The sequence below is a fragment of the Oncorhynchus keta genome, chromosome 1 (genome assembly GCF_023373465.1).
Source record: "Oncorhynchus keta strain PuntledgeMale-10-30-2019 chromosome 1, Oket_V2, whole genome shotgun sequence".
Lineage (NCBI taxonomy): Eukaryota > Metazoa > Chordata > Actinopteri > Salmoniformes > Salmonidae > Oncorhynchus > Oncorhynchus keta.
Window position 1 is genome coordinate 52,648,571 of NC_068421.1, and position 21,681 is coordinate 52,670,251.

Consider the following 21,681-nt stretch of genomic DNA (forward strand, 5'->3'; position numbering starts at 1 on the left):
TTCCCTGGTTAAACTGGCACTGTCTCGACAGGGTTCCCTGGTTAAACTGGCACTGTCTCGACAGGGTTCCCTGGTTAAACTGCCACTGTCTCGACAGGGTTCCCTGGTCAAACTGCCACTGTCTCGACAGGGTTCCCTGGTCAAACTGCCACTGTCTCGACAGGGTTCCCTGGTTAAACTGCCACTGTCTCGACAGGGTTCCCTGGTCAAACTGCCACTGTCTCGACAGGGTTCCCTGGTCAAACTGCCACTGTCTCGACAGGGTTCCCTGGTTAAACTGCCACTGTCTCGAACAGGGTTCCCTAGTTAAACTGCCACTGTCTCGACAGGGTTCCCTGGTTAAACTGCCACTGTCTCGACAGGGTGCCCTGGTCAAACTGGCACTGTCTCGACAGGGTGCCCTGGTTAAACTGGCACTGCCTCGACAGAGTGCCCTGGTTAAACTGGCACTGTCTCGACAGGGTGCCCTGGTCAAACTGGCACTGTCTCGACAGGGTGCCCTGGTTAAACTGGCACTGTCTCGACAGGGTGCCCTGGTCAAACTGGCACTGTCTCGACAGGGTGCCCTGGTCAAACTGGCACTGTCTCGACAGGGTGCCCTGGTTAAACTGGCACTGTCTCGACAGGGTGCCCTGGTCAAACTGGCACTGTCTCGACAGGGTTTCCTGGTCAAACTGGCACTGTCTCGACAGGGTGCCCTGGTTAAACTGGCACTGTCTCGACAGGGTGCCCTGGTTAAACTGGCACTGCCTCGACAGGGTGCCCTGGTCAAACTGGCACTGGGCTACAGAGATAAACCCATGACTGTGTGGCATGACAAAGTAGTGATACTGCATTTGATTGGGAATGTCTAGAAGGACCAGTGAACTAGATTAGAGGAACACTGTCTCAGAAGAGACGGATAGAATGTACGTAGAATAGAATGTACGAGACATAGATAGGTAAGGGAGGAGAGAGGGAAAAAGGGAGGCATGGAAAGGAAAGGGCGATACCCGATCGCCCAAATTACCCGGGCCCGGTAATGAACAGGACAATTACAATTCCGCCCAAGTCACGACTACCAAAATAAATGTAAAAAACGATGTAGCTATAACCACTAACTTTATGAAGACTTTCATTTCGCTCTCTCCACCCTCCCTCTCTCTAGTTTTTTTTGTGTGGTGCTTTAATAGGATATTGATCGACAGAAGCAGATTCGATTGGGCCCTGCCACTGAATTGTGTAATGGGTGCACAAAGCCAAGGTCACACTGCCATACAGACGGGGGTGGGTGGGGAGGGGGGGGTGTCGCCCCATTCAATACCATGAACGACCTCTCATCTTCTGCACTGTGCACAAGTCAACCCCTCCACCCCTGCCTGGTTCCACGCACGCACACACACACACACACACACACACACACACACACACACACACACACACACACACACACACACACACACACACACACACACACACACACACACACACACACACACACACACACGGAGCGTCGTAATGTCGACCTTACGTGCACCTCCACACTTCCACTGGAATTACGCTAAAGTGCATCAGCTTTCTGATGCCAACTGTTCCACAAAAAAAAAAGCAAAAACACACACATTCGCTCAGGAAGTGTATGTGTGTGTGTGTGTGTGTGTGTGCGTGTCCACCAAAGTCATGGCTGTGTATACTGTCCAGCACTCTATCTGGCCATATAGAGCAATCCCCTTAGAGAGACCCGTCGACCCCACCCACACAGATACACACAGATACAGCTTTGCTGACTGGGTAGATATGGACACTTTGGGCCAGTGGCTATTTAAGACCAGGCACCCTTCGGCAAACCACGGGTGCTGTCAATGTTTTGGGGGGAGGGGGATCTGGAAGGGGATTGCTCTATATGGCCAGATAGAGTGCTGGACAGTGTGTCTGTGATCGTCTTCAAGATGGAGAGAACCTGGAGTGCACTCGTATGGACCGTGTCAGGAGGCAGGAGTTTCCTGTAGCAGGGTTTTGTTCCAGCCCTGTAGGTCTGTCTCATGTGCACTGTGTCTGTGTATTAAAGGTTTACAGTATTCTTTGCCTGACCTGTTGATTGGCAAAGGCATTTTATTTGATATATTCAACACAACACTTCATTCCATACTTGATTTATTATGTATTGGCATTTAGAAGAAAAAACCTTTCTAGACTGTTAGCTTTAAGGGCCACACACAGTCAGTCAGATGTACAGTAGCTAAGTGAATAAAGTTCCCTTGTGGCTATGTTGTGGCTGGAAGAGAGCGAGAGAAAGAGAGAGAGAGAGAGAGAGAGAGAGAGAGAGAGAGAGAGAGAGAGAGAGAGAGAGAGAGAGAGAGAGAGAGAGCGTGGTAGAGAGAGAGAGAGAGAGAGAGAGAGAGAGAGAGAGAGAGAGAGAGCGTGGTAGAGAGAGAGAGCGAGAGAAAGAGAGAAGAGAGAGAGAGAGAGAGAGAGAGAGAGAGAGAGAGAGAGAGAGAGAGAGCATGGTAGAGAGAGAGAGCATGGTAGAGAGAGAGAGAGAGAGAGAGAGAGAGAGAGAGAGAGAGAGAGAGAGAGAGAGAGCGTGGTAGAGAGAGAGAGAGAGAGAGAGAGAGAGAGATAGCGAGAAACAGCGAAATAAAAAGTTTGTAAGAGAGAGAGAGAGAGAGAAAGAGAAAGAAATCTTCCAGAAAACATATGCCACCCAGTAACTTCCTTTCTTCTACCTACCCCCCCACCCCACCCCCACCCGTGTCACAGATGTTGGGATAAAAGCCCAGCTCTTCATAGAACCAGATCCATTATGCATATTCCTTAATCTTGTTAACCATCACATGCCAGGACTTCTGATGCGGGGGCCGCGCTATGCCTGCGCTAATCAGACTAATATCACAAGCTAGTGCTACACACACACACACACACACACACACACACACACACACACACACACACACACACACGTCCCAATAGAACACAACCTATTGTACACTCAGGATCAAGAGATCCTTCTGGTTTCGTCCCAAACAGACACACACAACTCCACAATAAACGATTGTCTGATTGCTTGCCTGACACGTCTCTCTCACACACACACACACACACACACACACACACACACACACACACACACACACACACACACACACACACACACACACACACACACACACACACACACACACACACACACACACACACACACACACACACACACACACGATGGGTCTGCCCTGCCCTACCCTGTCCTCTGCCAACACAATGGAGGCATCTGGAGAGGGCCAAGACCTGGGTGCCAGCTCTGTGAGACTGAGAAGGGGGTGGGTTGTGTGTGTGTGCCTATGTGTGTGTGTAGGTCAAAATCCTAGTGGGGGGGGGATTCACACGGTAGGCCGGCTGCCCGGGTCCGCCCTGTCTGGATCCCCTTGGCACTCCGGTCTCCCCCAACTCCCCCCCCCCCGTCTCACCTCCCCCCGCATCTCCCTGACCATCCCCACTATGGCTGGTCCTAGGTGTGGTGCGGCCCAGCCCAGTATTGAGTCACGACAGTGTGTGTGTGTGCCTGTGTGTGTGTGTGTGTGTGTGTGTGTGTGGTAGGGTGGTCATCAATGCACCTTTGATCAAAAGGGGCTCCAGCCGGAGTGCTGACAGGCACTTTCAATGGGCTATTGTTAGCGGGGGCTATCGACAGGGCTGTATGGATTGTTCTGCACTCTGTCACTCTCCTCCCTCCATCCATCCCTCCCTCACTCTCTACCCCCCTCTCTCTACCGCCCCGTGTTGCGCGTAGACGGCACTTTTTAAAGGTCACGTTTGCCTCCCCTCCCCTCCCTCTCTCACTCTGCCTCTCCTCCCATCTCTCTCTTTTGTCTTTCCCGTCTCCTCCTCCTTATCCGAATGACGACGATGGCTTTCTTTTGCTCAGTACTTCGTCTCGCCACGTCCCTCACCTCTTTCTCACCCCTTCACTTTCTCGTTGCCCCATTCTCCTTCCCCTAGAGGGCTTTTACACGCAGGTCCTACAGAGACCCCCAATCCCAACACGACACACCAGTCGATCATTACGTAGGCCTTCTTGTCGGGTCTTGGGGACCAGCTATGATGCCACAGCAGACGGGTGCCTGGTCTTGTTTTAGTTCACTTCCAGCCTTACCTGAAATAAAAGGGACTCCAGGGCGTGTATTGCAGCGGCTCAGGGTAGGAGTGCTGATCTAGGATCAGGTCCCCCCCATGTATTATTTCCTTATGATCCAAAAGGCAACTGGTCCTATCAGTCCTTTGGGAATAAGGGCCCAGATCTTAGTTGATCTGGGTCTTTGCTTTTAGCCGACTGTCTGATTTGGGAGAGATTTGGGGTTTGCTCTTAGTTCATTAAGAGAGTATGTCTGTGTGTGTGTGTGTGGGGGGGCTCTCCGTACTGGTCCTGATAAATTGCATTAGTGGGCCGGACCATATCGATGGCAGATCTGCAATCAAATCACAGCCTGCAGGGATCTCTTTGTGGAAGGGGGAGAGACAGGGAGAATGGAAGAGAGAGAGAGGGAGGGAGGAAGAGAGGGAAAGAGAGAGGGAGAGAGAGAGGGAAAAAAGAGAGAGAGGGAGAGAAAGAGAGAGAGAAAGAGAGGGAGGGAGGGAAAGAGAGGGATGGGGACAGGGAAAGAGGGAGTGGTGGAAGGAAAGAGAGAGAGAGAGAGAGAGGAGGGAGGGAAAGAGAGAGAGAGGGAGGGAGGGAAAGAGAGAGAGAGGGAGGGAGGGAAAGAGAGAGAGAGGGAGGGAAGGAAAGAGAGAGAGAGGGAGGGAGGGTCAGGGAGAGAAAAAGAGATAGAGATTGAAATAACAAGATGGACAAACTTACTCTGTGAGACTCGCACGAGTTCAGCAACACTGAAGACCCCCGATGTGACGAAGCTGTCCTGGAAGCCAAGATGTCCTAAAAGCGTGAGAGAGAGAGAGAGAGATAGAAAAGCACAAGGTGATGCTATTGCCAACAGAGGGATCGGAAACATGAAAGAGGAGGTATAAGGGAAGAGGTACAGGATTCCCCACGTTTCTTTTCAAACACACACCACGACATTCTCTCCTGTTACGCAACACACACACACGCACAAACACACCCACCCTTCCATGTCCCGGTGGGAAAGAGAGGCCGTGTGGGGGAGGAGGGTGTGTTTAGGGTAACCCAGAGGGCAGGGCACATCTGGGGCCTCTGTCCCCATGGGTGTGTGTTTGCCTCTCCCAACACTACAGCAGGGGGCTCCAGGAGGGCCCCTAATCAAACTACTGGAGCATGTCTTGAGTTGGTCCTAAACAAATTTGAGTGTCGAACTAAATCCCATCTCCACCCATCTTTCCAAGACTTTTTCCAAAACTTTGGACATGCTTTCCTACACTTTCCCCCCTCACAACTCATCTTCATTGCCCAGAACTGTGTCCCAGACAGCACGCAATAGCATTATAGCGTACTGCGTTGGACCAGGGGCCCATAGTACTCTGCTCAAACGTAGTACACTATTAAGGGAATTAGGTACACCCACCCCCATACAGGGAGTGTTGGCGGGTGAAACTCTGGTCGGTGGCTGAGGAGACCTGCAGAATGTGGACCACTAGATTCATACATAAAGACGGCAACTGACAGAGAGAGTAGAGGGTGGATGGGGGTAGAGGCAGAGAGATAGATACTAAGAGGCAGGGAGAGAGGTAGACAGAAAGAGAGCCTCTTGCGTGAGAGAGCGATAATATATACGGCTCATTGCGAGCCAAACTGCTGACATTAGCTGAAAGTCTGTAGACCCACAGAGCACTCCCGCGCAGACGCCCCTGAGACTGGACGGGGGGGGGCAGAGAGGGAAAGAGAAGGAGTGGGATTGAGAAAGAGATGAGAGAGGAATAAACAGGACAAGAGGAAAGGAGAACGAAGGAGAGAAATGGTATGCTGGAGAAGCAGTGTGAACGGGAAAGAGGGGGAACGAGGGGGAACGTGGGGGAACGTGGGGGAACGTGACAAACAAGAGAAAGAAGGAAAATGAGATTGTGAAAATTCAGAGACAGACAGAGAGAGACGGAAAGTGTGTGTCGGAGAATTGAGAGAGAGCAGGAGGGAGAGGAAGTTTGAAAAAGAGTGTGTGCGCGCACGTGTGCTAAGCGTTAAGTTAAATAGTGTGTGTACAGTATATACGTGTGTGTCCCCGTGTGTCCATAGGCAAGTTAAATTGTGTGCGTACACTATATATATATACACGCGTGTGTGTGTGTCGTAGAGAAGTCAAAGTTTCCATGCAGCTTTACATACTTGTGAAACAACAATTACACAAAGCGCGTGTGTGTGTGTGTGTTCGAGCATGTCTGTCTGTCTGTCCGTCTGTGCAGCGAGCATAACACTACAATCCACTGTGGGATTGTAGGACACAGCGGCATAGCATAGCCACAGCGCACTAGCCTGAGCTGCCGGTACAGGGAGCAGGAAGGTATATATATATATGCACTCGGCAGCCCGGGTTCAACAAGGCCATTTCCATGAGTGAGCGCCTCGTATAGGGAGACAGGGGGGCAGGGCTTCTATATCTCAACAAGGATAATCACTCCCAGCTGTGTCCACTGAGACAGAGAGAGAGAGGGGGGCTGAGAAAGAGAGTTAGAGAGAGGGCAGAAGAGGGAGAAGGGGGAAAAGAGAGGGAGAAATAAGAGAAAGAGAGGAGGGTAGGACGAGCCAGAGGTTCGGCTTTCATAAGAGCTGGGAGAGCTAACCTCCCCTCCGACTGGCGAGGGAGACCAAAAAAACTCAGCTCAACAGCGTGGGAGGGAGGGAGGAAAAAAGGTTGAGGCCCAAGTTCAACTGAGTTAGGGGAGAGAAAACGTGTCCCTACCAAACAATGACAAGTCACAGAAAACTTTTGACATATCAACAAGTGCTTTTCTGTTTGCTAAAATGTGTGTGTGTGTGTGTTGTGGCTAAAACGTGTGTACATTGTTTCCAAAACGTGTGTGTGTATTGTTTCTAAAATGTGTGTGTGTTGCTGCTAAAACGTGTGTGTGTGTGTGTGTATTGTTTCTAAAACGTGTGTGTGTGTGTTGCTGCTAAAACGTGTGTGTGTGTGTATTGTTTCTAAAACGTGTGTGTGTGTGTGTATTGTTTCTAAAAACGTGTGTGTGTGTATTGTTTCATATGTGTGCAGCAGTAGAGGGTGTAAAGGCGAGGATATCCTCTGGTCTTATCTCATGGCCTGTGGATTGTACAACAAGCCTCTTGTCCTCGAAAGACACCAGTCAAGCTTTGTCAAACAGCACGTAGCACCCGGACCCACGGGTCAAGGTTAACCAGGAAAGGCCACACACACACACACACACACACACACACACACACACACACACACACACACACACACACACACACACACACACACACACACACACACACACACACGCTTTCTCAGTCACACACTTGCGCAGACACACAAACATTTGCAAACACATATTTGAACACACACACACACACACACTTTGTCACACAGCGTGTTTTCCTGTGCTGACGACAGAGGCGGGGGGCGAGACGAGGCGACGTCGCGTCAGAGCACTGGGTGTGGGTGAGGAGGGGAAGAGGGGAGAGGTAGTAAAGTGTGTGTGGAGTCAGCATTGTTGAAACCACAGCTCCTCTATTATAACCGCCAGGGTCAAGTGCAGGATATGTCTAAGTTAGTGGGCCAAAGCTGACGGTATAGTTACTCTACCTATGCAGCACCTAGTACACCGACTGAAACTAGAGCGATGCAGTGCAACAGCCATTCAGCGTTTACTTTTAGGAGGCATTTTATATGTCACACTAGTGTTGGGTGGAATTGATCAAACCGAGTGTAGGTGGTAGGGGCTAAGACTGTGTGACAAGGTTTAGTGTTTATTCTAGATGGGTTGGGCAAGGTGGTTGGTCTCTGGGGGAGAAATAAACTGTAGGTTAGGTTGAGACATAGTGTGAGCTGTAGGTTAGGTTGAGACATAGTGTGAGCTGTAGGTTAGGTTGAGACAGTGTTTGAGCTGTATGTTAGGTTGAGACAGTGTGAGCTGTATGTTAGGTTGAGACATAGTGTGAGCTGTAGGTTAGGTTGAGACAGTGTGAGCTGTAGGTTAGGTTGAGACATAGTGTGAGCTGTAGGTTAGGTTGAGACATAGTGTGAGCTGTAGGTTAGGTTGAGACAGTGTGAGCTGTATGTTAGGTTGAGACATAGTGTGAGCTATAGGTTAGGTTGAGACATAGTGTGAGCTGTATGTTAGGTTGAGACAGTGTGAGCTGTATGTTAGGTTGAGACATAGTGTGAGCTGTATGTTAGGTTGAGACATAGTGTGAGCTGTATGTTAGGTTGAGACAGTGTGTGAGCTGTAGGTTAGGTTGAGACATAGTGTGAGCTGTAGGTTAGGTTGAGACAGTGTGTGAGCTGTATGTTAGGTTGAGACATAGTGTGAGCTGTATGTTAGGTTGAGACATAGTGTGAGCTGTATGTTAGGTTGTGACATAGTGTGAGCTGTATGTTAGGTTGAGACATAGTGTGAGCTGTATGTTAGGTTGAGACATAGTGTGAGCTGTAGGTTAGGTGAGACAGTGTGAGCTGTAGGAGGTTGAGACATAGTGTGAGCTGTATGTTAGGTTGAGACAGTGTGTGAGCTGTATGTTAGGTTGAGACATAGTGTGAGCTGTATGTTAGGTTGAGACAGTGTGAGCTGTATGTTAGGTTGAGACATAGTGTGAGCTGTATGTTAGGTTGAGACAGTGTGAGCTGTATGTTAGGTTGAGACATAGTGTGAGCTGTATGTTAGGTTGAGACATAGTGTGAGCTGTATGTTAGGTTGAGACATAGTGTGAGCTGTAGGTTAGGTTGAGACAGTGTGAGCTGTAGGTTAGGTTGAGACAGTGTGAGCTGTATGTTAGGTTGAGACAGTGTGAGCTGTAGGTTAGGTTGAGACAGTGTGAGCTGTAGGTTAGGTTGAGACATAGTGTGAGCTGTAGGTTAGGTTGAGACAGTGTGAGCTGTAGGTTAGGTTGAGACAGTGTGAGCTTTATGTTAGGTTGAGACAGTGTGAGCTGTATGTTAGGTTGAGACATAGTGTGAGCTGTAGGTTAGGTTGAGACAGTGTGAGCTGTAGGTTAGGTTGAGACATAGTGTGAGCTGTATGTTAGGTTGAGACAGTGTGAGCTGTATGTTAGGTTGAGACATAGTGTGAGCTGTATGTTAGGTTGAGACATAGTGTGAGCTGTATGTTAGGTTGAGACAGTGTGAGCTGTAGGTTAGGTTGAGACAGTGTGAGCTGTAGGTTAGGTTGAGACAGTGTGAGCTTTATGTTAGGTTGAGACAGTGTGAGCTGTATGTTAGGTTGAGACATAGTGTGAGCTGTAGGTTAGGTTGAGACAGTGTGAGCTGTAGGTTAGGTTGAGACATAGTGTGAGCTGTATGTTAAGTTGAGACATAGTGTGAGCTGTAGGTTAGGTTGAGACAGTGTGAGCTGTAGGTTAGGTTGAGACATAGTGTGAGCTGTAGGTTAGGTTGAGACAGTGTGAGCTGTAGGCTAGGTTGAGACATAGTGAGCTGTAGGTTAGGTTGAGACATAGTGTGAGCTGTATGTTAGGTTGAGACAGTGTGAGCTGTATGTTAGGTTGAGACATAGTGTGAGCTGTATGTTAGGTTGAGACATAGTGTGAGCTGTATGTTAGGTTGAGACAGTGTGTGAGCTGTAGGTTAGGTTGAGACATAGTGTGAGCTGTAGGTTAGGTTGAGACAGTGTGTGAGCTGTATGTTAGGTTGAGACATAGTGTGAGCTGTATGTTAGGTTGTGACATAGTGTGAGCTGTATGTTAGGTTGAGACATAGTGTGAGCTGTATGTTAGGTTGAGACATAGTGTGAGCTGTAGGTTAGGTTGAGACAGTGTGAGCTGTAGGTTAGGTTGAGACATAGTGTGAGCTGTATGTTAGGTTGAGACAGTGTGTGAGCTGTATGTTAGGTTGAGACATAGTGTGAGCTGTAGGTTAGGTTGAGACAGTGTGAGCTGTAGGTTAGGTTGAGACATAGTGTGAGCTGTATGTTAGGTTGAGACATAGTGTGAGCTGTAGGTTAGGTTGAGACAGTGTGAGCTGTAGGTTAGGTTGAGACAGTGTGAGCTGTATGTTAGGTTGAGACAGTGTGAGCTGTAGGTTAGGTTGAGACAGTGTGAGCTGTAGGTTAGGTTGAGACATAGTGTGAGCTGTAGGTTAGGTTGAGACAGTGTGAGCTGTAGGTTAGGTTGAGACAGTGTGAGCTTTATGTTAGGTTGAGACAGTGTGAGCTGTATGTTAGGTTGAGACATAGTGTGAGCTGTAGGTTAGGTTGAGACAGTGTGAGCTGTAGGTTAGGTTGAGACATAGTGTGAGCTGTATGTTAGGTTGAGACAGTGTGAGCTGTATGTTAGGTTGAGACATAGTGTGAGCTGTATGTTAGGTTGAGACATAGTGTGAGCTGTATGTTAGGTTGAGACAGTGTGAGCTGTAGGTTAGGTTGAGACAGTGTGAGCTGTAGGTTAGGTTGAGACAGTGTGAGCTTTATGTTAGGTTGAGACAGTGTGAGCTGTATGTTAGGTTGAGACATAGTGTGAGCTGTAGGTTAGGTTGAGACAGTGTGAGCTGTAGGTTAGGTTGAGACATAGTGTGAGCTGTATGTTAGGTTGAGACAGTGTGAGCTGTAGGTTAGGTTGAGACATAGTGTGAGCTGTATGTTAGGTTGAGACATAGTGTGAGCTGTATGTTAGGTTGAGACAGTGTGTGAGCTGTAGGTTAGGTTGAGACATAGTGTGAGCTGTAGGTTAGGTTGAGACAGTGTGTGAGCTGTATGTTAGGTTGAGACATAGTGTGAGCTGTATGTTAGGTTGTGACATAGTGTGAGCTGTATGTTAGGTTGAGACATAGTGTGAGCTGTATGTTAGGTTGAGACATAGTGTGAGCTGTAGGTTAGGTTGAGACAGTGTGAGCTGTAGGTTAGGTTGAGACATAGTGTGAGCTGTATGTTAGGTTGAGACAGTGTGAGCTGTAGGTTAGGTTGAGACAGTGTGAGCTGTAGGTTAGGTTGAGACATAGTGTGAGCTGTATGTTAAGTTGAGACATAGTGTGAGCTGTAGGTTAGGTTGAGACAGTGTGAGCTGTATGTTAGGTTGAGACATAGTGTGAGCTGTATGTTAGGTTGAGACAGTGTGAGCTGTATGTTAGGTTGAGACATAGTGTGAGCTGTATGTTAGGTTGAGACATAGTGTGAGCTGTATGTTAGGTTGAGACAGTGTGAGCTGTAGGTTAGGTTGAGACAGTGTGAGCTGTAGGTTAGGTTGAGACATAGTGTGAGCTGTAGGTTAGGTTGAGACAGTGTGAGCTGTAGGTTAGGTTGAGACATAGTGTGAGCTGTAGGTTAGGTTGAGACAGTGTGAGCTGTAGGTTAGGTTGAGACATTGTGAGCTGTAGGTTAGGTTGAGTCATAGTGTGAGCTGTATGTTAGGTTGAGACAGTGTGAGCTGTAGGTTAGGTTGAGAAATAGTGTGAGCTGTATGTTAGGGTTGAGACAGCGTGAGCTGTATGTTAGGTTGAGACATAGTGTGAGCTGTATGTTAGGTTGAGACATAGTGTGAGCTGTAGGTTAGGTTGAGACAGTTTGAGCTGTATGTTAGGTTGAGACATAGTGTGAGCTGTATGTTAGGTTGAGACATAGTGTGAGCTGTATGTTAGGTTGAGACAGTGTGAGCTGTATGTTAGGTTGAGACAGTGTGTGAGCTGTATGTTAGGTTGAGACATAGTGTGAGCTGTAGGTTAGGTTGAGACAGTGTGAGCTGTATATTAGGTTGAGACAGTGTGTGAGCTGTATGTTAGGTTGAGACATAGTGTGAGCTGTAGGTTAGGTTGAGACAGTGTGAGCTGTAGATTAGGTTGAGACATAGTGTGAGCTGTAGGATAGGTTGAGACATAGTGTGAGCTGTATGTTAGGTTGAGACAGTGTGAGCTGTATGTTAGGTTGAGACAGTGTGAGCTGTATGTTAGGTTGAGACAGTGTGAGCTGTATGTTAGGTTGAGACATAGTTTGAGCTGTATGTTAGGTTGAAAAATAGTGTGAGCTGTAGGTTAGGTTGAGACAGTGTGAGCTGTATGTTAGGTTGAGACAGTGTGTGAGCTGTATGTTAGGTTGAGACAGTGTGAGCTGTATGTTAGGTTGAGACATAGTGTGAGCTGTAGGTTAGGTTGAGACAGTGTGAGCTGTAGGTTAGGTTGAGACATAGTGTGAGCTGTAGGTTAGGTTGAGACATAGTGTGAGCTGTATGTTAGGTTGAGACAGTGTGAGCTGTATATTAGGTTGAGACATAGTGTGAGCTGTAGGTTAGGTTGAGACAGTGTGAGCTGTAGGTTAGGTTGAGACATAGTGTGAGCTGTAGGTTAGGTTGAGACATAGTGTGAGCTGTATGTTAGGTTGAGACATAGTGTGAGCTGTATGTTAGGTTGAGACAGTGTGAGCTGTAGGTTAGGTTGAGACAGTGTGAGCTGTAGGTTAGGTTGAGACAGTGTGAGCTGTAGGTTAGGTTGAGACATAGTGTGAGCTGTAGGTTAGGTTGAGACAGTGTGAGCTGTAGGTTAGGTTGAGACAGTGTGAGCTGTATGTTAGGTTGAGACAGTGTGTGAACTGTAGGTTAGGTTGAGACAGTGTGAGCTTTATGTTAGGTTGAGACAGTGTGAGCTGTATGTTAGGTTGAGACATAGTGTGAGCTGTAGGTTAGGTTGAGACAATGTGAGCTGTAGTTAGGTTGAGACATAGTGTGAGCTGTAGGTTAGGTTGAGACAGTGTGAGCTGTAGGTTAGGTTGAGACAGTGTGAGCTGTAGGTTAGGTTGAGTCATAGTGTGAGCTGTATGTTAGGTTGAGACAGTGTGAGCTGTAGGTTAGGTTGAGACATAGTGTGAGCTGTAGGTTAGGTTGAGACATAGTGTGAGCTGTAGGTTAGGTTGAGACATAGTGTGAGCTGTAGGTTAGGTTGAGACAGTGTGAGCTGTATGTTAGGTTGAGACATAGTGTGAGCTGTAGGTTAGGTTGAGACAGTGTGAGCTGTAGGTTAGGTTGAGACATAGTGTGAGCTGTATGTTAGGTTGAGACAGTGTGTGAGCTGTATGTTAGGTTGAGACATAGTGTGAGCTGTATGTTAGGTTGAGACATAGTGTGAGCTGTAGGTTATGTTGAGACCGTGTGAGCTGTAGGTTAGGTTGAGACATAGTGTGAGCTGTATGTTAGGTTGAGACATAGTGTGAGCTGTAGGTTAGGTTGAGACAGTGTGAGCTGTAGGTTAGGTTGAGACAGTGTGAGCTGTATGTTAGGTTGAGACAGTGTGAGCTGTAGGTTAGGTTGAGACATAGTGTGAGCTGTAGGTTAGGTTGAGACATAGTGAGAGCTGTATGTTAGGTTGAGACAGTGTGAGCTGTATGTTAGGTTGAGACAGTGTGAGCTGTAGGTTAGGTTGAGACATAGTGTGAGCTGTAGGTTAGGTTGAGACATAGTGTGAGCTGTATGTTAGGTTGAGACAGTGTGAGCTGTAGGTTAGGTTGAGACAGTGTGAGCTGTAGGTTAGGTTGAGACATAGTGTGAGCTGTAGGTTAGGTTGAGACAGTGTGAGCTGTAGGTTAGGTTGAGACAGTGTGAGCTGTATGTTAGGTTGAGACAGTGTGTGAACTGTAGGTTAGGTTGAGACAGTGTGAGCTTTATGTTAGGTTGAGACAGTGTGAGCTGTAGGTTAGGTTGAGACATAGTGTGAGCTGTAGGTTAGGTTGAGACAGTGTGAGCTGTAGGTTAGGTTGAGACATAGTGTGAGCTGTAGGTTAGGTTGAGACATAGTGTGAGCTGTATGTTAGGTTGAGTAACAGTGTGAGCTGTAGGTTAGGTTGAGACAGTGTGAGCTGTAGGTTAGGTTGAGACAGTGTGAGCTGTAGGTTGGGTTGAGACAGTGTGAGCTGTAGGTTAGGTTGAGACAGTGTGAGCTTTATGTTAGGTTGAGACAGTGTGAGCTGTATGTTAGGTTGAGACATAGTGTGAGCTGTAGGTTAGGTTGAGACAGTGTGAGCTGTAGGTTAGGTTGAGACATAGTGTGAGCTGTATGTTAATTTGAGACATAGTGTGAGCTGTAGGTTAGGTTGAGACAGTGTGAGCTGTAGGTTAGGTTGAGACATAGTGTGAGCTGTAGGTTAGGTTGAGACAGTGTGAGCTGTATGTTAGGTTGAGACAATGTGAGCTGTAGGTTAGGTTGAGACATAGTGTGAGCTGTAGGTTAGGTTGAGACATATTGTGAGCTGTATGTTAGGTTGAGACAGTGTGAGCTGTATGTTAGGTTGAGACATAGTGTGAGCTGTAGGTTAGGTTGAGACAGTGTGAGCTGTAGGTTAGGTTGAGACATAGTGTGAGCTGTAGGTTAGGTTGAGACAGTGTGAGCTGTAGGTTAGGTTGAGACAGTGTGAGCTGTAGGTTAGGTTGAGTCATAGTGTGAGCTGTATGTTAGGTTGAGACTTAGTGTGAACTGTATGTTAGGTTGAGACAGTGTGAGCTGTATGTTAGGTTGAGACATAGTGTGAGCTGTAGGTTAGGTTGAGACAGTGTGAGCTGTATGTTAGGTTGAGACATAGTGTGAGCTGTAGGTTAGGTTGAGACAGTGTGAGCTGTAGGTTAGGTTGAGACATAGTGTGAGCTGTATGTTAGGTTGAGACAGTGTGAGCTGTAGGTTAGGTTGAGACATAGTGTGAGCTGTAGGTTAGGTTGAGACATAGTGTGAGCTGTATGTTAGGTTGAGACAGTGTGAGCTGTAGGTTAGGTTGAGACAGTGTGAGCTGTAGGTTAGGTTGAGACATAGTGTGAGCTGTAGGTTAGGTTGAGACAGTGTGAGCTGTAGGTTAGGTTGAGACAGTGTGAGCTGTATGTTAGGTTGAGACAGTGTGTGAACTGTAGGTTAGGTTGAGACAGTGTGAGCTGTATGTTAGGTTGAGACAGTGTGAGCTGTAGGTTAGGTTGAGACATAGTGTGAGCTGTAGGTTAGGTTGAGACATAGTGTGAGCTGTAGGTTAGGTTGAGACATAGTGTGAGCTGTAGGTTAGGTTGAGACATAGTGTGAGCTGTATGTTAGGTTGAGACATAGTGTGAGCTGTAGGTTAGGTTGAGACAGTGTGAGCTGTATATTAGGTTGAGACATAGTGTGAGCTGTATGTTAGGTTGAGACAGTGTGAGCTGTAGGTTAGGTTGAGACATAGTGTGAGCTGTAGGTTAGGTTGAGACATAGTGTGAGCTGTAGGTTAGGTTGAGACATAGTGTGAGCTGTATGTTAGGTTGAGACAGTGTGAGCTGTAGGTTAGGTTGAGACAGTGTGAGCTGTAGGTTAGGTTGAGACATAGTGTGAGCTGTATGTTAGGTTGAGACAGTGTGAGCTGTATGTTAGGTTGAGACATAGTGTGAGCTGTATGTTAGGTTGAGACATAGTGTGAGCTGTAGGTTAGGTTGAGACATAGTGTGAGCTGTAGGTTAGGTTGAGACATAGTGTGAGCTGTATGTTAGGTTGAGACATAGTGTGAGCTGTAGGTTAGGTTGAGACAGTGTGAGCTGTATGTTAGGTTGAGACATAGTGTGAGCTGTAGGTTAGGTTGAGACATAGTGTGAGCTGTATGTTAGGTTGAGACATAGTGTGAGTGAGCTGTAGGTTAGGTTGAGACAGTGTGAGCTGTATGTTAGGTTGAGACAGTGTGTGAGCTGTTGTTAGGTTGAGACAGTGTGAGCTGTATGTTAGGTTGAGACATAGTGTGAGCTGTATGTTAGGTTGAGACATAGTGTGAGCTGTAGGTTAGGTTGAGACAGTGTGAGCTGTAGGTTAGGTTGAGACATAGTGTGAGCTGTATGTTAGGTTGAGACATAGTGTGAGCTGTAGGTTAGGTTGAGACAGTGTGAGCTGTAGGTTAGGTTGAGACAGTGTGAGCTGTATGTTAGGTTGAGACAGTGTGAGCTGTAGGTTAGGTTGAGACAGTGTGAGCTGTAGGTTAGGTTGAGACATAGTGTGAGCTGTAGGTTGGGTTGAGACAGTGTGAGCTGTAGGTTAGGTTGAGACAGTGTGAGCTTTATGTTAGGTTGAGACAGTGTGAGCTGTATGTTAGGTTGAGACATAGTGTGAGCTGTAGGTTAGGTTGAGACAGTGTGAGCTGTAGGTTAGGTTGAGACATAGTGTGAGCTGTATGTTAATTTGAGACATAGTGTGAGCTGTAGGTTAGGTTGAGACAGTGTGAGCTGTAGGTTAGGTTGAGACATAGTGTGAGCTGTAGGTTAGGTTGAGACAGTGTGAGCTGTATGTTAGGTTGAGACAATGTGAGCTGTAGGTTAGGTTGAGACATAGTGTGAGCTGTAGGTTAGGTTGAGACATAGTGTGAGCTGTATGTTAGGTTGAGACAGTGTGAGCTGTATGTTAGGTTGAGACAGTGTGAGCTGTAGGTTAGGTTGAGACAGTGTGAGCTGTAGGTTAGGTTGAGACATAGTGTGAGCTGTAGGTTAGGTTGAGACAGTGTGAGCTGTAGGTTAGGTTGAGACAGTGTGAGCTGTAGGTTAGGTTGAGTCATAGTGTGAGCTGTATGTTAGGTTGAGACTTAGTGTGAACTGTATGTTAGGTTGAGACAGTGTGAGCTGTATGTTAGGTTGAGACATAGTGTGAGCTGTAGGTTAGGTTGAGACAGAGTGTGAGCTGTATGTTAGGTTGAGACATAGTGTGAGCTGTAGGTTAGGTTGAGACAGTGTGAGCTGTAGGTTAGGTTGAGACAGTGTGAGCTGTAGGTTAGGGTTGAGACATAGTGTGAGCTGTATGTTAGGTTGAGACAGTGTGAGCTGTAGGTTAGGTTGAGACATAGTGTGAGCTGTAGGTTAGGTTGAGACATAGTGTGAGCTGTATGTTAGGTTGAGACAGTGTGAGCTGTAGGTTAGGTTGAGACAGTGTGAGCTGTAGGTTAGGTTGAGACATAGTGTGAGCTGTAGGTTAGGTTGAGACAGTGTGAGCTGTAGGTTAGGTTGAGACAGTGTGAGCTGTATGTTAGGTTGAGACAGTGTGTGAACTGTAGGTTAGGTTGAGACAGTGTGAGCTTTATGTTAGGTTGAGACAGTGTGAGCTGTAGGTTAGGTTGAGACATAGTGTGAGCTGTAGGTTAGGTTGAGACATAGTGTGAGCTGTAGGTTAGGTTGAGACATAGTGAGCTGTAGGTTAGGTTGAGACATAGTGTGAGCTGTAGGTTAGGTTGAGACAGTGTGAGCTGTAGGCTAGGTTGAGACATAGTGTGAGCTGTAGGTTAGGTTGAGACAGTGTGAGCTGTATGTTAGGTTGAGACAGTGTGAGCTGTATGTTAGGTTGAGACATAGTGTGAGCTGTATGTTAGGTTGAGACATAGTGTGAGCTGTATGTTAGGTTGAGACAGTGTGAGCTGTAGGTTAGGTTGACACATAGTGTGAGCTGTAGGTTAGGTTGAGACAGTGTGTGAGCTGTATGTTAGGTTGAGACATAGTGTGAGCTGTATGTTAGGTTGAGACATAGTGTGAGCTTATGTTAGGTTGTGACATAGTGTGAGCTGTATGTTAGGTTGAGACATAGTGTGAGCTGTATGTTAGGTTGAGACATAGTGTGAGCTGTAGGTTAGGTTGAGACAGTGTGAGCTGTAGGTTAGGTTGAGACATAGTGTGAGCTGTATGTTAGGTTGAGACAGTGTGAGCTGTATGTTAGGTTGAGACATAGTGTGAGCTGTAGGTTAGGTTGAGACAGTGTGAGCTGTAGGTTAGGTTGAGACATAGTGTGAGCTGTATGTTAGGTTGAGACAGTGTGAGCTGTATGTTAGGTTGAGACATAGTGTGAGCTGTATGTTAGGTTGAGACATAGTGTGAGCTGTATGTTAGGTTGAGACATAGTGTGAGCTGTAGGTTAGGTTGAGACAGTGTGAGCTGTAGGTTAGGTTGAGACAGTGTGAGCTGTATGTTAGGTTGAGACAGTGTGAGCTGTAGGTTAGGTTGAGACAGTGTGAGCTGTAGGTTAGGTTGAGACATAGTGTGAGCTGTAGGTTAGGTTGAGACAGTGTGAGCTGTAGGTTAGGTTGAGACAGTGTGAGCTTTATGTTAGGTTGAGACAGTGTGAGCTGTATGTTAGGTTGAGACATAGTGTGAGCTGTAGGTTAGGTTGAGACAGTGTGAGCTGTAGGTTAGGTTGAGACATAGTGTGAGCTGTATGTTAGGTTGAGACAGTGAGCTGTATGTTAGGTTGAGACATAGTGTGAGCTGTATGTTAGGTTGAGACATAGTGTGAGCTGTATGTTAGGTTGAGACAGTGTGAGCTGTAGGTTAGGTTGAGACAGTGTGAGCTGTAGGTTAGGTTGAGACAGTGTGAGCTTTATGTTAGGTTGAGACAGTGTGAGCTGTATGTTAGGTTGAGACATAGTGTGAGCTGTAGGTTAGGTTGAGACAGTGTGAGCTGTAGGTTAGGTTGAGACATAGTGTGAGCTGTATGTTAAGTTGAGACATAGTGTGAGCTGTAGGTTAGGTTGAGACAGTGTGAGCTGTAGGTTAGGTTGAGACATAGTGAGCTGTAGGTTAGGTTGAGACAGTGTGAGCTGTAGGTTAGGTTGAGACATAGTGTGAGCTGTAGGTTAGGTTGAGACATAGTGTGAGCTGTATGTTAGGTTGAGACAGTGTGAGCTGTATGTTAGGTTGAGACATAGTGTGAGCTGTATGTTAGGTTGAGACATAGTGTGAGCTGTATGTTAGGTTGAGACATAGTGTGAGCTGTAGGTTAGGTTGAGACATAGTGTGAGCTGTAGGTTAGGTTGAGACAGTGTGAGCTGTATGTTAGGTTGAGACACAGTGTGAGCTGTATGTTAGGTTGAGACACAGTGTGAGCTGTATGTTAGGTTGAGACATAGTGTGAGCTGTATGTTAGGTTGAGACATAGTGTGAGCTGTAGGTTAGGTTGAGACAGTGTGAGCTGTAGGTTAGGTTGAGACATAGTGTGAGCTGTATGTTAGGTTGAGACAGTGTGAGCTGTATGTTAGGTTGAGACATAGTGTGAGCTGTAGGTTAGGTTGAGACAGTGTGAGCTGTAGGTTAGGTTGAGACATAGTGTGAGCTGTATGTTAGGTTGAGACATAGTGTGAGCTGTAGGTTAGGTTGAGACAGTGTGAGCTGTAGGTTAGGTTGAGACAGTGTGAGCTGTATGTTAGGTTGAGACAGTGTGAGCTGTAGGTTAGGTTGAGACAGTGTGAGCTGTAGGTTAGGTTGAGACATAGTGTGAGCTGTAGGTTAGGTTGAGACAGTGTGAGCTGTAGGTTAGGTTGAGACAGTGTGAGCTTTATGTTAGGTTGAGACAGTGTGAGCTGTATGTTAGGTTGAGACATAGTGTGAGCTGTAGGTTAGGTTGAGACAGTGTGAGCTGTAGGTTAGGTTGAGACATAGTGAGCTGTATGTTAGGTTGAGACAGTGTGAGCTGTATGTTAGGTTGAGACATAGTGTGAGCTGTATGTTAGGTTGAGACATAGTGTGAGCTGTATGTTAGGTTGAGACAGTGTGAGCTGTAGGTTAGGTTGAGACAGTGTGAGCTGTAGGTTAGGTTGAGACAGTGTGAGCTTTATGTTAGGTTGAGACAGTGTGAGCTGTATGTTAGGTTGAGACATAGTGTGAGCTGTAGGTTAGGTTGAGACAGTGTGAGCTGTAGGTTAGGTTGAGACATAGTGTGAGCTGTATGTTAGGTTGAGACAGTGTGAGCTGTAGGTTAGGTTGAGACATAGTGAGCTGTATGTTAGGTTGAGACATAGTGTGAGCTGTATGTTAGGTTGAGACATAGTGTGAGCTGTAGGTTAGGTTGAGACATAGTGTGAGCTGTAGGTTAGGTTGAGACAGTGTGTGAGCTGTATGTTAGGTTGAGACATAGTGTGAGCTGTAGGTTAGGTTGTGACATAGTGTGAGCTGTATGTTAGGTTGAGACATAGTGTGAGCTGTATGTTAGGTTGAGACAGTGTGAGCTGTAGGTTAGGTTGAGACAGTGTGAGCTGTAGGTTAGGTTGAGACATAGTGAGCTGTATGTTAGGTTGAGACAGTGTGAGCTGTAGGTTAGGTTGAGACATAGTGTGAGCTGTAGGTTAGGTTGAGACATAGTGAGCTGTATGTTAGGTTGAGACATAGTGTGAGCTGTAGGTTAGGTTGAGACAGTGTGAGCTGTATGTTAGGTTGAGACATAGTGTGAGCTGTATGTTAGGTTGAGACAGTGTGAGCTGTATGTTAGGTTGAGACATAGTGTGAGCTGTATGTTAGGTTGAGACATAGTGTGAGCTGTATGTTAGGTTGAGACAGTGTGAGCTGTAGGTTAGGTTGAGACAGTGTGAGCTGTAGGTTAGGTTGAGACATAGTGTGAGCTGTAGGTTAGGTTGAGACAGTGTGAGCTGTAGGTTAGGTTGAGACATAGTGTGAGCTGTAGGTTAGGTTGAGACAGTGTGAGCTGTAGGTTAGGTTGAGACATTGTGAGCTGTAGGTTAGGTTGAACATAGTGTGAGCTGTATGTTAGGTTGAGACAGTGTGAGCTGTAGGTTAGGTTGAGACATAGTGAGCTGTATGTTAGGTTGAGACAGCGTGAGCTGTATGTTAGGTTGAGACATAGTGTGAGCTGTATGTTAGGTTGAGACATAGTGTGAGCTGTAGGTTAGGCTTGAGACAGTGAGCTGTAGGTTAGGCTGAGACATAGTGTGAGCTGTATGTTAGGTTGAGACATAGTGTGAGCTGTAGGTTAGGTTGAGACAGTGTGAGCTGTAGGTTAGGTTGAGACAGTGTGAGCTGTATGTTAGGTTGAGACAGTGTGAGCTGTAGGTTAGGTTGAGACAGTGTGAGCTGTAGGTTAGGTTGAGACATAGTGTGAGCTGTAGGTTAGGTTGAGACAGTGTGAGCTGTAGGTTAGAGTTGAGACAGTGAGCTGTATGTTAGGTTGAGACAGTGTGAGCTGTATGTTAGGTTGAGACATAGTGTGAGCTGTAGGTTAGGTTGAGACAGTGTGAGCTGTAGGTTAGGTTGAGACATAGTGTGAGCTGTATGTTAGGTTGAGACAGTGTGAGCTGTATGTTAGGTTGAGACATAGTGTGAGCTGTATGTTAGGTTGAGACATAGTGTGAGCTGTATGTTAGGTTGAGACAGTGTGAGCTGTAGGTTAGGTTGAGACAGTGTGAGCTGTAGGTTAGGTTGAGACAGTGTGAGCTTTATGTTAGGTTGAGACAGTGTGAGCTGTATGTTAGGTTGAGACATAGTGTGAGCTGTAGGTTAGGTTGAGACAGTGTGAGCTGTAGGTTAGGTTGAGACATAGTGTGAGCTGTATGTTAGGTTGAGACAGTGAGCTGTAGGTTAGGTTGAGACATAGTGTGAGCTGTATGTTAGGTTGAGACATAGTGTGAGCTGTATGTTAGGTTGAGACAGTGTGTGAGCTGTATGTTAGGTTGAGACATAGTGAGCTGTAGGTTAGGTTGAGACAGTGTGTGAGCTGTATGTTAGGTTGAGACATAGTGTGAGCTGTATGTTAGGTTGAGACATAGTGTGAGCTGTATGTTAGGTTGAGACATAGTGTGAGCTGTATGTTAGGTTGAGACATAGTGTGAGCTGTAGGTTAGGTTGAGACAGTGTGAGCTGTAGGTTAGGTTGAGACATAGTGT

The 21,681-nt window shown here is 46.8% G+C and overlaps 1 protein-coding gene and 1 long non-coding RNA gene across 11 annotated transcripts in view; one reads left to right on the forward strand and one right to left on the reverse strand.

Moving 5' to 3' along the window:
* LOC118387580 (nuclear factor 1 A-type) overlaps positions 1 to 21,681 on the reverse strand; it is a 236,119-nt gene that overhangs the window by 53,651 nt on the left and 160,787 nt on the right. For all 10 annotated transcript variants that reach the window (XM_052527429.1, XM_052527435.1, XM_052527438.1 and 7 more), the window contains exon 4: positions 4,832 to 4,906. In XM_052527429.1, coding sequence (XP_052383389.1) covers positions 4,832 to 4,906 — 75 coding nt within the window. The remainder of the gene's footprint in view (positions 1 to 4,831; positions 4,907 to 21,681) is intronic.
* LOC127932282 (uncharacterized) lies at positions 17,611 to 21,421 on the forward strand. Its single transcript, XR_008144695.1, has 3 exons — positions 17,611 to 17,727; positions 18,616 to 18,705; positions 21,410 to 21,421. It is a non-coding gene; the product is annotated as an uncharacterized LOC127932282 (long non-coding RNA).